The sequence below is a fragment of the Pyrgilauda ruficollis genome, unplaced genomic scaffold (assembly GCF_017590135.1).
Source record: "Pyrgilauda ruficollis isolate IOZ18807 unplaced genomic scaffold, ASM1759013v1 scaffold187, whole genome shotgun sequence".
Lineage (NCBI taxonomy): Eukaryota > Metazoa > Chordata > Aves > Passeriformes > Passeridae > Pyrgilauda > Pyrgilauda ruficollis.
In genome coordinates, this window is record NW_024517762.1 from 356,102 (window position 1) to 367,837 (window position 11,736).

The following is an 11,736-nucleotide window of genomic DNA, read 5'->3' on the forward strand; positions in this document are numbered from 1 at the left end:
GGTGCTGGGGGGTGCAGGGGTGGGGGCTGCTCCAGTTTGAGGGGTGCAAGGCGGGTGTATGGGGTGCAACATGGGCCGGCTGGGGGTGCAGAGGGGATGTTGGGGTGCTGATACCATCTCCCGCTGGCCATGCTTGCCCAAGGGCCATTTCCTTTCCAACGGCCGTGGCCGCCGGGTCCGGCCTGGCCGTTTGCCCACAGACCCCTTGAGGCCCCCCTAAATCTCCCATTTCCCTGACCAGCCCTCAGGCCTGCAGCTGAGCACCCACGGTCCCCCCCGAGGACTCTGCACCCCAATCCTTATCTCCATGCCCTGTGCACCCCAACCCCTCCATCCCCTGTACCCCAACATCCCTGAGCCCCTGTACTGTTAACCTGACCCCCCAAACTCCCACAGCCCCCTCCCCACACCCTGCACCCCAAACCCCACAGCCCCCTCTCCATGCCCCACACCCCCTCCCCTGGACCAAGCACACCCCAGGCTTTGGCACTGCCTGGGCAGGGTGCTGGCAGAGCCCTCCTGAGGTGTCCCCCACCATGTCCCCAACAGTTGGTGGTTGGGGATGTCACAAGGCTGTGGTTGGGGGTACGTGTCCCTGCCACCAATATAAGGGTGGCAGTGGGCAAAGCCCCCCAAGACCCAGGTGAGGAGCAGAGACAGGCACATGGGGGTGGGCTCAGCCCTCGGCTGCCAGGGTTGGGGGTTCCTGAGTCTGGCACTGGGGGGCTCTGGGGTGCCAGGGGTGGAGGGGGCACGGTTGGGGACAGAATGGCACAGGAAGCCCAGGGGAGGGAGTGACCCAAGGGTGGGAAGTGAGGAACTGGGCACATGGTGGGCACAGGAGGGCTGAGGTCTGTGGGGGTGGCACTGGGGGTGGCAGAGGGGACGGGGCATGGGGTGGCACTGGGGATGGTGGAGGGACAGTGGGGATATGGGGGGTTTCTGAGGGGACATGGGGAAGAAAGGGTGATGCTGGGGGTGGCAGAGGGCCCATGGGGGTGTCCCCAGGGTGGCTGAGAGTGATGGCGCTCTGGGATGTCCCAAGGGTGCTAGTGGTGTCCCCAGTGTCCCTGTGCCATGCGGCCCTGCCTGCTGATTGCCCTGGCCCTGCTGGGCACAGTTCCCGTCAGCCGCTCCGGTGAGTGCCCCCCACACCCCCACCTGCCCGCGGGGACATCCTGGGACACCCCTGATCCCAGGGTGACCCAGCCACTGTTCCCAGCTCTTGCCAGCCCTGCGGTGGAGGATGAGGAGGACGTGACAGAGCTGGAGATGCCCGAGGAGTATAGTGGGTGCCGGGGGGCCAGTGACAAGCAGGCACTCGGTGTCCCCAGCATGCCGGGCACCGCCACCTGCCGCTACGTCATCATCTCCCGCTGCCGAAGCTTCCGCCATGCGCAGGTGGGATGGGGTGGGTTGGATGGGAGGTCAGGGTGGGGGCACCAGTGCCCCCCGTGACAGCCGTGTCCCTGCAGCGCATCTGTGCCCGGCGCTTCTGCGGGCGCTTGGCCTCCATCCACGATTCCCGCACCAACACCTTCCTGATGCTCCTGGCGCGCCGGCACACCAATGCCGGCCTCGTCTGGATCGGTGCCGTCAGCCAGCCCGCCGTAAGGACCCCCGCCACGCGCCCACCACCCTGGCCTCGGGGCACCCTGTCTCCTCCCAGTGTCCCCAGTGCCCACCCCGGGTGTCCCAGCCCCGTGCCACGATTCCCAGTGCACAGCCTGGGTTCCCCGATCCCATTCCCAGTGATCTCAGTGCCCACGAAGAGAGCCACAACTCCACCCCAGTGTCCCCAGTGCCCACCTGGGTGCTCCAGCCTTGTCCCAGTATCCCTAATGCCCATCCTGGATGTCCCATTCCCGTTCCACTGTCTCCCAGCGCTGGAGGTGCCCACACCCTTTCTCCCCTGGCAGATCCCATTCCCAAACTGCCACTGGACTGACCGGAGCCCCTGGAACTACAGCCGGTGGGTGCACGGGCACCCCCTGCCCGGCCGCCGCTTCTGCACCGCCCTCTGCACCAACAGTCAGTGCGGGCTCTGTGGGAGGGGTCTGGGGGGCGCTGGGGCAGCCCCTGCCATGATGGGGGGAGGGTGCTGAGGGGCTCGGGATGGGGAGGTGACACTGGGAGGCTGGTATAAGGTATCTGGGGGGGCTATCCCTGGGGCTGGAGGGGGTCCCTGGGGGTGGGGGTGCTGGTGGGCCATGGGCTGATCCCCCCTCTTCTCTCCCCAGATGGGCTCTGGAGGAGCGTGCGCTGCAAGAGGCAGCTGCCTTTCATCTGCGAGATATGAGGGGCTCAGCCCCGCTGGGTGCTCCTGGGCCTCCCCTACTGCTGTTCCCCTACAGGGGCTGCACCCCCTCCCTCGGAGCACAATAAAGTCTTGGTGTCAGCACCCACTTGGTGGTTGGGCAGGGCCAGGCTGGGTGCAACCAGGGTGGGCACAGAGGGGTTTTGGAGGTGCCCCTTCTTCCCTGCACAGTTCCTGTGTGAGCAATGGCAGTCGCAGGGTCCCCTCTTCAAGGATCTCCGTGATCCCTGCCCAGAAGAGCCAGGACTCTCTGAACTGACCAGCGAGGTTTTATTGTCTGTGGCAGTGGCACCACGAGCTGGACCCGTTGGCCTTTGTCCGGGACCATACATGAGCAGGGGGGAGGGGAAGGGAGGGCTCGTGCCCACCCCCACACCTGTGGGAACCAAGGGGATGGGGTACAATGGGGGGATGGGGAGGAGGTGAAGACAGGGACCCTGCGAACTCGTACAAAGTGCATAGGTGTGTGTGTGTGTGTCCCCATGGGAGGGGACAGCCCTGGTCCAGGGACAGCAGGCTTCAGCGTCGGAGTGAGCCTGGAAGTGACACATGGGGAAGGGGGTGAGGACCCTGCAGGGCCCCCCCAGGGATGACCCTGCCTGGGGGGACCCAGCCAGAGCAGAGAGGGCTACCCCCAGCAGCGCAGACTTGGGGAAGCCTGAGCTGGCGGGTGTCCCCAGCACTGTCTGAAATCCCACACTCACCCTGCTCAAGGCTTCTTCCTTTTCAGCTTCAGCGCCTGCAGCCAGTGGGGGGGAGACGCCTCGGATCTGGGGTATTGGCAGAGTTTCAGCATGAGCCCCCCAAAACCAGTCTGACCCCTCAGCCCCCCTTTTGCCTCCATGTGGAGGATCCTGGCCCCACACTCACCCTGAGGATTTCTCTGGCTTGGGGGGCAGGGCTGGGGGTTTCCCACTCACACCAGGGATCTTGCAGGACTTGGAGCGCTGCACATGGGGGTCTTTAGGAGGGGTTCCCTTGCTGTCCCCTGATGATGTCCCCTCCTCAGCCGAGCGGTTGCGACCCCTTAGCTTGGCCTGGGGGAAGAGAGAAAGGTCAGGGAGAAGGGTCAGGACAATGCTCTGTCCCCCAAATCCCACCACTGCCTTCTCCCTGTCTTTAGCCAGGCCCCAGCCCAACACTGCCTTGGTTTCCCTGCGTTCCACCCTCCCTTCCACCCTGCAGCAGGAACCCAAGGAACTCACCTTGATGGCAGAGGCACTGAGGCCGGGAAAGAGCGGCACCTTAACCCCCCTTCCCGAGGATGAGCCGCGCATCCGCCGGCTCCGGGGCTCCTCCGCTGCCTCCTCGTCGGAGGACGCTGCTGGGGCTGGCCGGGGCTCTGTGGGGACACAGGGACAGTGTCACCACAACACTGCGCCAGGATAGACACCCCGCTCCCATCCCCATCCCCATCCACGCTGGGCTCACCTGTGGAGTCCCGGAAGATCCAGCTGTCCCCCTCGGTGGTGGTGGGGCGCAGGGATGGCGCCCGGTGCTGGCGCTTGCGGCCCAGGCTGGCCTTGCAGCGGAACACGCTGCTGTCCAGGAGCTCTGTGTCCTGCCGAGCCCAAGGGACAGGTCGGAGCTGGCACAGGGAGCTCAGGGATGCCCCACCACAGCCAGCACAGCCCCCACAGCAGTGCTGGGGGCCCTCAATCCGTGGCTGTCCCTGGGGGCAGCAGGGTCTGAGAGCCCCATCCACAGACACATGCTGTGTCCCAGGCCATACAGGGTGATTGGAACCTTCCCACTTCCACTCACCTCCAGAAGAGGAAATTCCTGCCCCTGCTCCACGGACCCCTCGGGCTGGGGGGTAGTAAGTGAGAGCCGCTGCTCCCCCCAGCTCGAAGAGCTCTCCCCATCTGGGTGGTCTGAGGGCTGTTCCTCACTTCCTGTGTCCATTGGGATCCCACTGGCAGCCTCTGGCAGCAGAGGGGGGACCCTGGGGCTCTGTGGGGCAGCAGCTGGTTCAGAGGGATGCCTCTCCTCCTCAGAGGGGCTGGGTGACTCACTCCGGGGGGGCTCCACAGCTGGGCAATCAGCTGGAATGTCACCCATCGAAGGGCTGGGGGCCGACCTGCTTGGGGGACAAAATCCTAGAATTGCTCTAGCCGCAGGTAACACAAGCCCTGCCCCAAACCCCCTCTGTCTGACACAGGGGAAGCTGTTCCCTCCCTGCCACCACCGGCGCCCTCCTTACCCGTGCTCTGCGCTGGTGTCCCCTCCCACGCTCTGCTCCCCCGCACCAAGGTCCCGGCTGCGGGCGGCACAGCGGGCACTGAAGGCACTCGCCCACTCCTGGCGCCTGGCCTCAGCATCCTGTGGCTCCACATTCCAGCTGTCCAGGTCCTGGCTCCAGCGGGCATTGCTCATGTCCAGAGAGAGATCCCTGTGCAAGCCTGCCTGCAGCTGTGGCTGGACCCCGGACATGGAGCCATCTGAGGCTCTGGCACTGCAGGAATCTGGCACCCGCTCTGTCCCAATGACACCAAACTGGTTCTGGCACTCAGCTGCTCCAAGCTCCTCAGCCCAGTCCCTGCTGCCAGAGCTGTGACGCTCCTGCTGGTGGGCACTGCCCCAGGTGGGCTCCTGGGCCGGGGGCTCTGGGCGGTGGGAGCTGGGCATGTCCTCCTCACCAACCCTGACCAGCCTGATCTGTCCGATGCTGCCTTCACCGGGCCAGCTCAGCCGGGCTGGGACCAGCTCCTGCTTTTCCTCCATGGGGGTCACAAAGCTGTGCTGCCCATCCTGGGCTGCTCCACTGGGGCTCAACTCTCTGTCCTGTGCCTCCACATCCCTGGTGCTGGATCTGTCATCCCAGACACTTCTGCTGGGGCTGAACTCCCCATTCCGGGTCTCCATGTCCTCAGTGTTGTGCCCACCATCCCTGGCTGCTCTGCTGGATGTGAATTCACTGTCCTGGGTCTCCATGTCCCTGGCGCTGGATCTGTCACCCCAGGCTGCTCTGCTGGGACTGAACTCATCCTGGGTTTCCAGGTCCCTGCTGCATTCACTTGCTTCAGCCAGCCTGCTGGGGCTGAACTCCTGGTCCTGGCTCTCCATGCCCGTGGTGCTGGATCTGTCATCCCAGGCTAGCCTGCTGGGGCTGAACTCCTGGTCCTGGCTCTCCATGCCCGTGGTGCTGGATCTGTCATCCCAGGCTGGCCTGCTGGGGCTGAACTCCCTGTCCTGGCTTTCCATGTCCCTGATTTCACCAGTCCAAGCTGGCCGGCTGGGGCTGAACTCCCTGTCCTGGCTTTCTGTGTCCCTGTACTCCCGAGTCCAGGCTGGCCGGCTGGGGCTGAACTCCCTGTCCTGGCTCTCCATGTCCCTGGGGTTATACCTCCTGTCCCAGGCTGGCCGGCTGGGGCTGAGCTCCTTATCTGGGCTGTCCCTAGTGCTGGATCTGCCAGCCCAGCCCAGCGTTAAATTCTCGTCCTTATTCCCAGCATCCTGGCTGCTGTATTTACTGGCCCAGTCTGGGGTGAGCTCCCTGTCCTTCATCTCCATGTCCCTGCTGCTGTACCTGCTTGCCCAGGTGGGCTGCCCGGAGCGCGGCTCCTTGTCCAGCTGCTGGACATGTCCCGCACCAAGGCCACTGCCCCACCTGGCCTGTCCAGAGCCAAGCTCCTCCGTGCTGCCATAGCCCTGGCCCCACTCAGCTGTGCTGGCACTGAAGTCTGGATCCTGTGGGCAGCTCTTCCCAGTGTCAAGGGACTGGGACCAGTTGCTGCAGCCTAGTTTCGTGTCCCCCATCAGCTCTGCTGCTCTGTAGTCACCACTCCAGCTCTCCCGGGCAGTGCTGTCCTTGTCGCTGTGGTTACTGTCCCAGCTGGATTTGGTCCCGAATTCCTGGTCCTCCTTGGTCTCAACAGGCCAGTCTCTCTCCCTGGACGCACCTGGGTGGCTCCAGTCAAAGGTGCTGTCCTGTCGAGGGCGGCCAATGCCAAACTCACTGCACAGGTCCTTCCGTGACCAGCCCAGCAGGTTCTGGTGGAATAAAGGAGAGAGTAGTTAGAGGGGGAAAGAGGTTAGAAAGGGAAGAGGAGTTTGAGGGGAGCGCAACCCTGGCTCCCACAGCAGCAGAGCTGGGGAGAAGGGAAACACCTTGAGGACACAACACAGCAGGGCACATCCCATGGGGAAGGCAGCCCCACCACCCGCCCCTCAGCACACAGTCCTGCTCAGCCTCCACCGACCCACCCGCCCATCCTGTCCCATCCCATTGCTCTGTGGAGGGCAGGGAGGAGGAGCCCAGCCCACACCGACCCCACAGAGCCCCCCACACCCCTCACCTCCGGAGAGCCGTGGACCCCAGGTGACTCCAACAGCTCTGTCAGCCAGCCCGGGTCAGCGTGAGGGTCAGGGTCTTGCGAGGGTTTTTCAGCCTGGCCTGGGCCCCCGGGACCCTGCAAGCTCTTGGGGCCATCACCTGCCCAGGCTGAGTCAGTGGAAGCAGCTGGATCTGGAGGAGCTGGATCCAGGGGTGCAGTTGCGGTAAGGCTGGGCAGGGTGTGGGACTCAGGCTCAGCTGGGTGCTGGCTAGGCTCTGTCACACGAAGTGGGGAGTGGGACACGGGGGGAGCATCCTGCTCTGCCTCCCTTTCCTCCTCCTCCTCCTCTGCTGAGCCCTCAGCCTCTTGCTGTGCCACGGGACCCCCTGGGCATGGAGCCCCCTCTGCCTGCTGGCTGCCAGGCCCTTCAGACCTGCTGTCCTTTGGAGGGCTGGGGGACACAGCCTCCCCATCTGACTCCCCCTCTTCGGAGAGCCCTGAGTCAGGTGTCTCCCGGATGGGGGAGCGGGGAGGGAAGGCTGGCAAGCGTGCCCCCCGCGACGGGAATGTCCACTCAAAGGACTGGGAAAGGCTCCAGCCGGACTCGCTGCCCAGGGAGGGCTCTGACAGGAGGTCTCCAGCCCGGGGCAGGGCACTCAGTGAGCCCCCCAGCTCCCCCAGGCCCTGCCCCGTGGGCGGGGGCCGCAGCACCCCCTCGGAGGAACGCCGGAGTCCCACATCCCGGGGAGGAGGTTTGAAATCAGGACCCTCGTGGGACTGTAGGGACACTGTGGAGTCATCAGGTCCCTCTGGGGAGCCTGGGGGACGAGAGGCTTTGGCAAGGGGTGGGCTGGGGGGGCCCAGGTACTCAGCAGCAGCTTCAGGAGAGCCGGGGGGGCAGGTGACTCGTGGGGGCAGTTCAGGAGTGCCAGGGGGGCTGGCAGTGCCAGGAGATCCCTCCCCTGGAGTGTGTGGGGAGCCAGGGGAACGGGAAACACTGAGCTGGGGCTCGGTGGCCGAGGGAGCGCCCGGGGCCTGGATGGAGGTGACGGGGACCTCGACTGGAGGCCGAGTGGGGGATTCGGGGGACCCGGGGGGCAGTGTGGGGGAGTCAGGGGCCAGGAGCTCTGGGGGGGCATCAGGGGAGCCAGGGGCTGGGGCAGAGGGCTCAGCAGGCTGGAAAGGAGCTCCTGGGGCTGGAGCTGGGCAGGTGGGAGGCCTTGGGGAGCCTGGAGGTCCGAGGGCACCCAGCTGTAGAGTGGAAAGCTGTGGAAAAAGCCAGCAGGGGCTCATGTCACTTAAGAGGCACCTCCAAACATCATCCAACCAAAAGCCAGCCCCCCAAAACTCTGGAGGGTCCTTCCCTCCAGCCCTGCTCCCCTCCCTGCACCCGGGGCAGGAAGTGCCCATGCTGCATGCCAGAACCAGGCTGCTCCTGCGTGACTCAGCCAGGGCGGCTCCCAGCGCCCCAGCCCTGCTCCCTGCCCGGCCCCCTGCAGCCCCCAGAGCGCCTGGACAGACGGAGACAAGAAATGAAGCAGGAAGAAGTCAGAACCCCCAGCACAGCCCCCTGCCCTGCCTGTGGCTGGCATCCCCCCGCCCAGCACTGCTGGGGTTTGCCCCCTTGCTGGGGTGAGCTGGTGCCGCTGCCCAGGCTGTCACCTGCAGTGTCACCGTGGCCCAGTGTCCCGGTCACCACCCTGAGCGAGCATGGCGCAGGGAAAGGGGCTGGCGAGGTGCCCGTGGGGCCTGCCCTGCCACATACCTGCCGGGTCACCGAACCCCAGCTGGTGACTCACGGCTGCTCCCTGCCCACGCCTGGCACTGGTGCTGGCACACGCCACCCCCACACCCCCGGGCCCCACACAGGGCTTTCGGCACAGGGGGCCCTGACCCCCCCCAGAAGGGACAGCCAGCACCCCAAGGAGAAAGGAGAGACACGCACCCCGCAGAGAGGGAGCCCCGGAGGAGACAGGAGAGCCCCGAAGGAGAGAGCCCAGGAGCGGAGCCGCCATGGCGCCGGAGGGCGAGGCCAGCACTCACGTCAGGAGGGGATGGCGGCCTCCGGCGTCCACAGGGATCCCCGGCACAGCTCGGCCTGGCTGGGGGAGAGCTGCTGTGGACAGAGAAGGGGAAGGAGGGTAAATCCCACTGTGTGCCTCAGTGCTATTCTCCCACCACCCATGAGACACTCCTGACTCAGACCACCCTTCATGGATGCAGGGTACAAGTGGTCAGGCCCTGCCACAGCTGCGCAGTCTCTGGCTTGGGCTGTGAGGGGAAGGAGGCAAAGTGGCCCCAGCTCCCCTTCCGGAAAGTTTTCGGTCCTTTGGGAGCAAGTTTCTCACACTGTGGCTCAGAGCAGCCCCCGCCCAGCTCTCCCTGAGGTGCTCAGCTCTCAGGATCACGGCCAAGCCCTGGCCCTAGCCCAGGACATCCTGCAGCTGGGAGTCCTGCCGATCTGACTGCTCCCTGTGCCCTGGCATGGCCCAGCAGGGAAAAAATAGCAAGGCTGGAAAATCAGGAGCATTTCCTGGGGGAGCGACCCCCTGTCTGTTACTCCCAGCCCAGGGGCTGGCTCAGAGCCCGCCCACAGGCAGCTCCTGGCCCGGGACAGCCCATTCTGCGGTTGGCACCAGCCACCCCGGCCTTCCCACGGAGGCAGCTCGAGGCACTGCGGCTCGGGAGGAACCCGGGCCCCGTGCCGGCGACCAGACCTCAGCTCCGTTACATTCCCAAGCCTGGGATGGCTCGGAGTGATATCCCCCTCCCCACTGCCACTCCTCCCGGCTTCCGGTTGGTCCCTGTGCCCTCACCTCGTCTCAGCGACAGGGTGTCCATCATCCCCCATTCCCAGCTCGCCTGCTGCAGGTGGGGGCATCTGGGGGGCTTCACCGGCAGGGTCTCCATCTGCCTCCCCGCCGGGACGCTTCCGGAAAGCAACAAAGGTCTTGGAGCCGAAGCGGGAGGAGGGGTCGGTGCAGAAGGGCGAGAGCCAGGCCCGGTCTGGACTGCCCGGGCCCTCCCTGCTGTCCATCTTGGCCAGGATCTCCTCCACGGTGGTGCCCGGGAACCGCTCCGGCCTGGCGGCCACCGGCACCGGCGTCACCTTGAAGGGCGCCGGGCCCTTGCGTGAGGGGGTCGGCGGGGCCGGCGGCACCTCCTCCTCGGTGCCTGCGACCGAGGGCGACGAGGGCCCCTTCCCATTGGGGGTCTCGGGTGATCTGACGGTGAAGGAGGGGCGCCGGAGGGGCCCCCCCGCGCCTGCCCCGCTGTAGGGCTGGGGCCCGGCCAGGCGGTTCATCTTCTCGGCCGAGGGCAGCTCGGGCCGGGGGTGCCGCGGGCCCGGCGTGGGGGGTGGCACCGGGGGCTTGGCGGGCACGGCCGGCTTGGGCAGCACGCGGGGCTTGGGCCGCACCGGCGGCTTGGGGCGCGGGCTGCCTGCAGAGAGCAAGGGAGGGGCATGGGGTCAGCGGAGTGGTGCGGCCCCCCACACTGGGAACAGCCCTCGGGGGACTGCCCCAGCACCCCGCCCGCCCCGATGGCCCCCAGCCCGGGGTACTGACCTTTATCGGGGCTGCCGGCCAGCCCGGCCCCCCCAGTGCCGGCAGGGGAGGCGCAGGGCACGGCGGGGGGCAGGGGCTGCGGCTGGGAGGCCATGGTGAGGTAGGGACGTGGGGCACACGGCACGGGTCAGCCCCTGGGGAGAGAGGGAGAATCGTTGTGGGGAGCGCCCCGAGCCTGGGGGAACCCAGCCACCCTGTGGGGCCCCGTGCCAAGCCCTGTCCAGCTGTGCCAAACGGTGATCACACCGTGGTGCCACCCTTAGTACACTGGCCCCGGCTCACCTGAGCCGGCCTGGCCCCAGCAGCAGACCCAGACACGGTCCCAACCCCCCCGGAGCCACAGGGACCCCACACTGCACCGCCGAACGCCGTGGGGCCGCTCCTTTACCTGCCTGACCCCGTGTTAACCTGTCCCAGCACACACGTGTCACCCTCACCGACCTTCGCCAAACCCCCCAGCGCCGAGCTGGCCCCCAGTTTGCCCCAGTCCCCATCTCCGCTCCCTGCCCAGGTCACTGCCGGCCCCCCCGAGCCCCCGGCAGCCCAGGAGGCACCGCCCGGTCCCCCGAGACCCTCGGCCAGCCCCTCTCAGGGGCCGCGGGTGCCCCACTCACCTTCCCCACATCAGCCTCATGTCGGGGGCGGGCCGGGGACGCACGTGGGGGGCGCAGAGCGGGCGGGGAGGAGGGGTTACTGTCCCTACGGGTCTCACGCTGCTGCCGCCGCCTCTCCCGTGACTCACCGGGGCTGCGGGGACAGGAAAAACCCGCTCGGTGCCTCCTCCTGGCCCTGCCCTCTCTCCCCTGCCCTCCCCCCGCCGCCCTCCTCTCCCCGCCTCGCTGCCTCCTGCCCCGCTGGGGTCCACCCTCCCCAAGACCCCCCTCCTCTCGCCTTCCACGGGGAAAGCGCCGCCACAGCCCACATCTGGCAACCATCCGGCCCGTTTCCCAGCCCGGGATGGCGGCGGGGCCCCGGGATGCGGGTCCGGCCCCTCGGGGTCCTCCGCCAGCGCGGCCTAGCCTCGTTGCCACGGCAACGAAGCCTCCGATCGAGTGGCTGAGTAGGCCGCGATCGCGGCCTAGCGCCGTCCCCATGACAACGAAGCCCCCCACTCAATTTGGGGGTCCCGGGCCCATGGTGCCCTCCGAGGCCGAAGCCGTGTGGTCCCCCGGCGGGCGCCACGGGCCCGGTGGGATGCCGGTTACCCGTAGCCCCGTGCCGGCGAGAGACCCCCACTCACCCTCCACCGGCGCTGCTCATGCATATTAATGAGCTGCCCGGCCACGCCCCCGACGGCGGAGAGGGGCGGGGCCGCGCGGCGCCGCGTGGCGGGCGGACCATAGAGAGGGGCGGCCGGAGAGCCCTCCAAAATGGGGGCGGGGGAGAGGCTGCAGCCCTCCAGCACTCCCCGAATCAACCTCGGGGGCCGCAACAGCCGAGCAGGACCCCCTGGACACCCCCGGTTACAAATTATCCCATTCCCGGGGTCCTCCAGCCGCGGGGCTGCTGCCAGAGGGGCAGTAACGCGCATTTAGGCGGAGGCTGCTGTGACAATAGAGCCCCACCACCATTTGGG

General features: G+C 67.0%; 2 protein-coding genes across 4 annotated transcripts; one reads left to right on the plus strand and one right to left on the minus strand.

Annotated features, from left to right (window-relative positions):
* The first annotated feature begins 1,019 nt into the window (after positions 1-1,019).
* LOC121352366 (bone marrow proteoglycan-like) lies at positions 1,020-2,370 on the plus strand. Its single transcript, XM_041465236.1, has 5 exons — positions 1,020-1,138; positions 1,223-1,401; positions 1,476-1,610; positions 1,920-2,031; positions 2,241-2,370. Exons 1-5 carry the CDS (start codon positions 1,078-1,080, stop codon positions 2,297-2,299), a joined length of 546 nt encoding a protein of 181 aa, XP_041321170.1. The 5' UTR covers positions 1,020-1,077; the 3' UTR covers positions 2,300-2,370.
* Positions 2,371-2,579: 209 nt separating this feature from the next.
* TNKS1BP1 (tankyrase 1 binding protein 1) lies at positions 2,580-11,338 on the minus strand. 3 transcript variants are annotated; one of them, XM_041465143.1, is made up of 12 exons: positions 10,775-11,338; positions 10,161-10,294; positions 9,411-10,035; positions 8,638-8,707; positions 6,616-7,860; positions 4,521-6,310; positions 4,082-4,400; positions 3,749-3,878; positions 3,523-3,659; positions 3,188-3,354; positions 3,022-3,087; positions 2,580-2,853 (listed from the first exon to the last, which is right to left on the minus strand). In XM_041465143.1, exons 2-11 carry the CDS (start codon positions 10,252-10,254, stop codon positions 3,027-3,029), a joined length of 4,638 nt encoding a protein of 1,545 aa, XP_041321077.1. In that variant the 5' UTR covers positions 10,255-10,294; positions 10,775-11,338; the 3' UTR covers positions 2,580-2,853; positions 3,022-3,026. The 3 variants fall into 3 exon arrangements, with proteins under 3 accessions (XP_041321077.1, XP_041321075.1, XP_041321076.1); XM_041465141.1 differs by having other exon boundaries at positions 8,638-8,710; positions 10,775-11,337; XM_041465142.1 differs by having other exon boundaries at positions 4,082-4,397; positions 8,638-8,710; positions 10,775-11,336.
* Between the last annotated feature and the right edge of the window lie 398 nt (positions 11,339-11,736).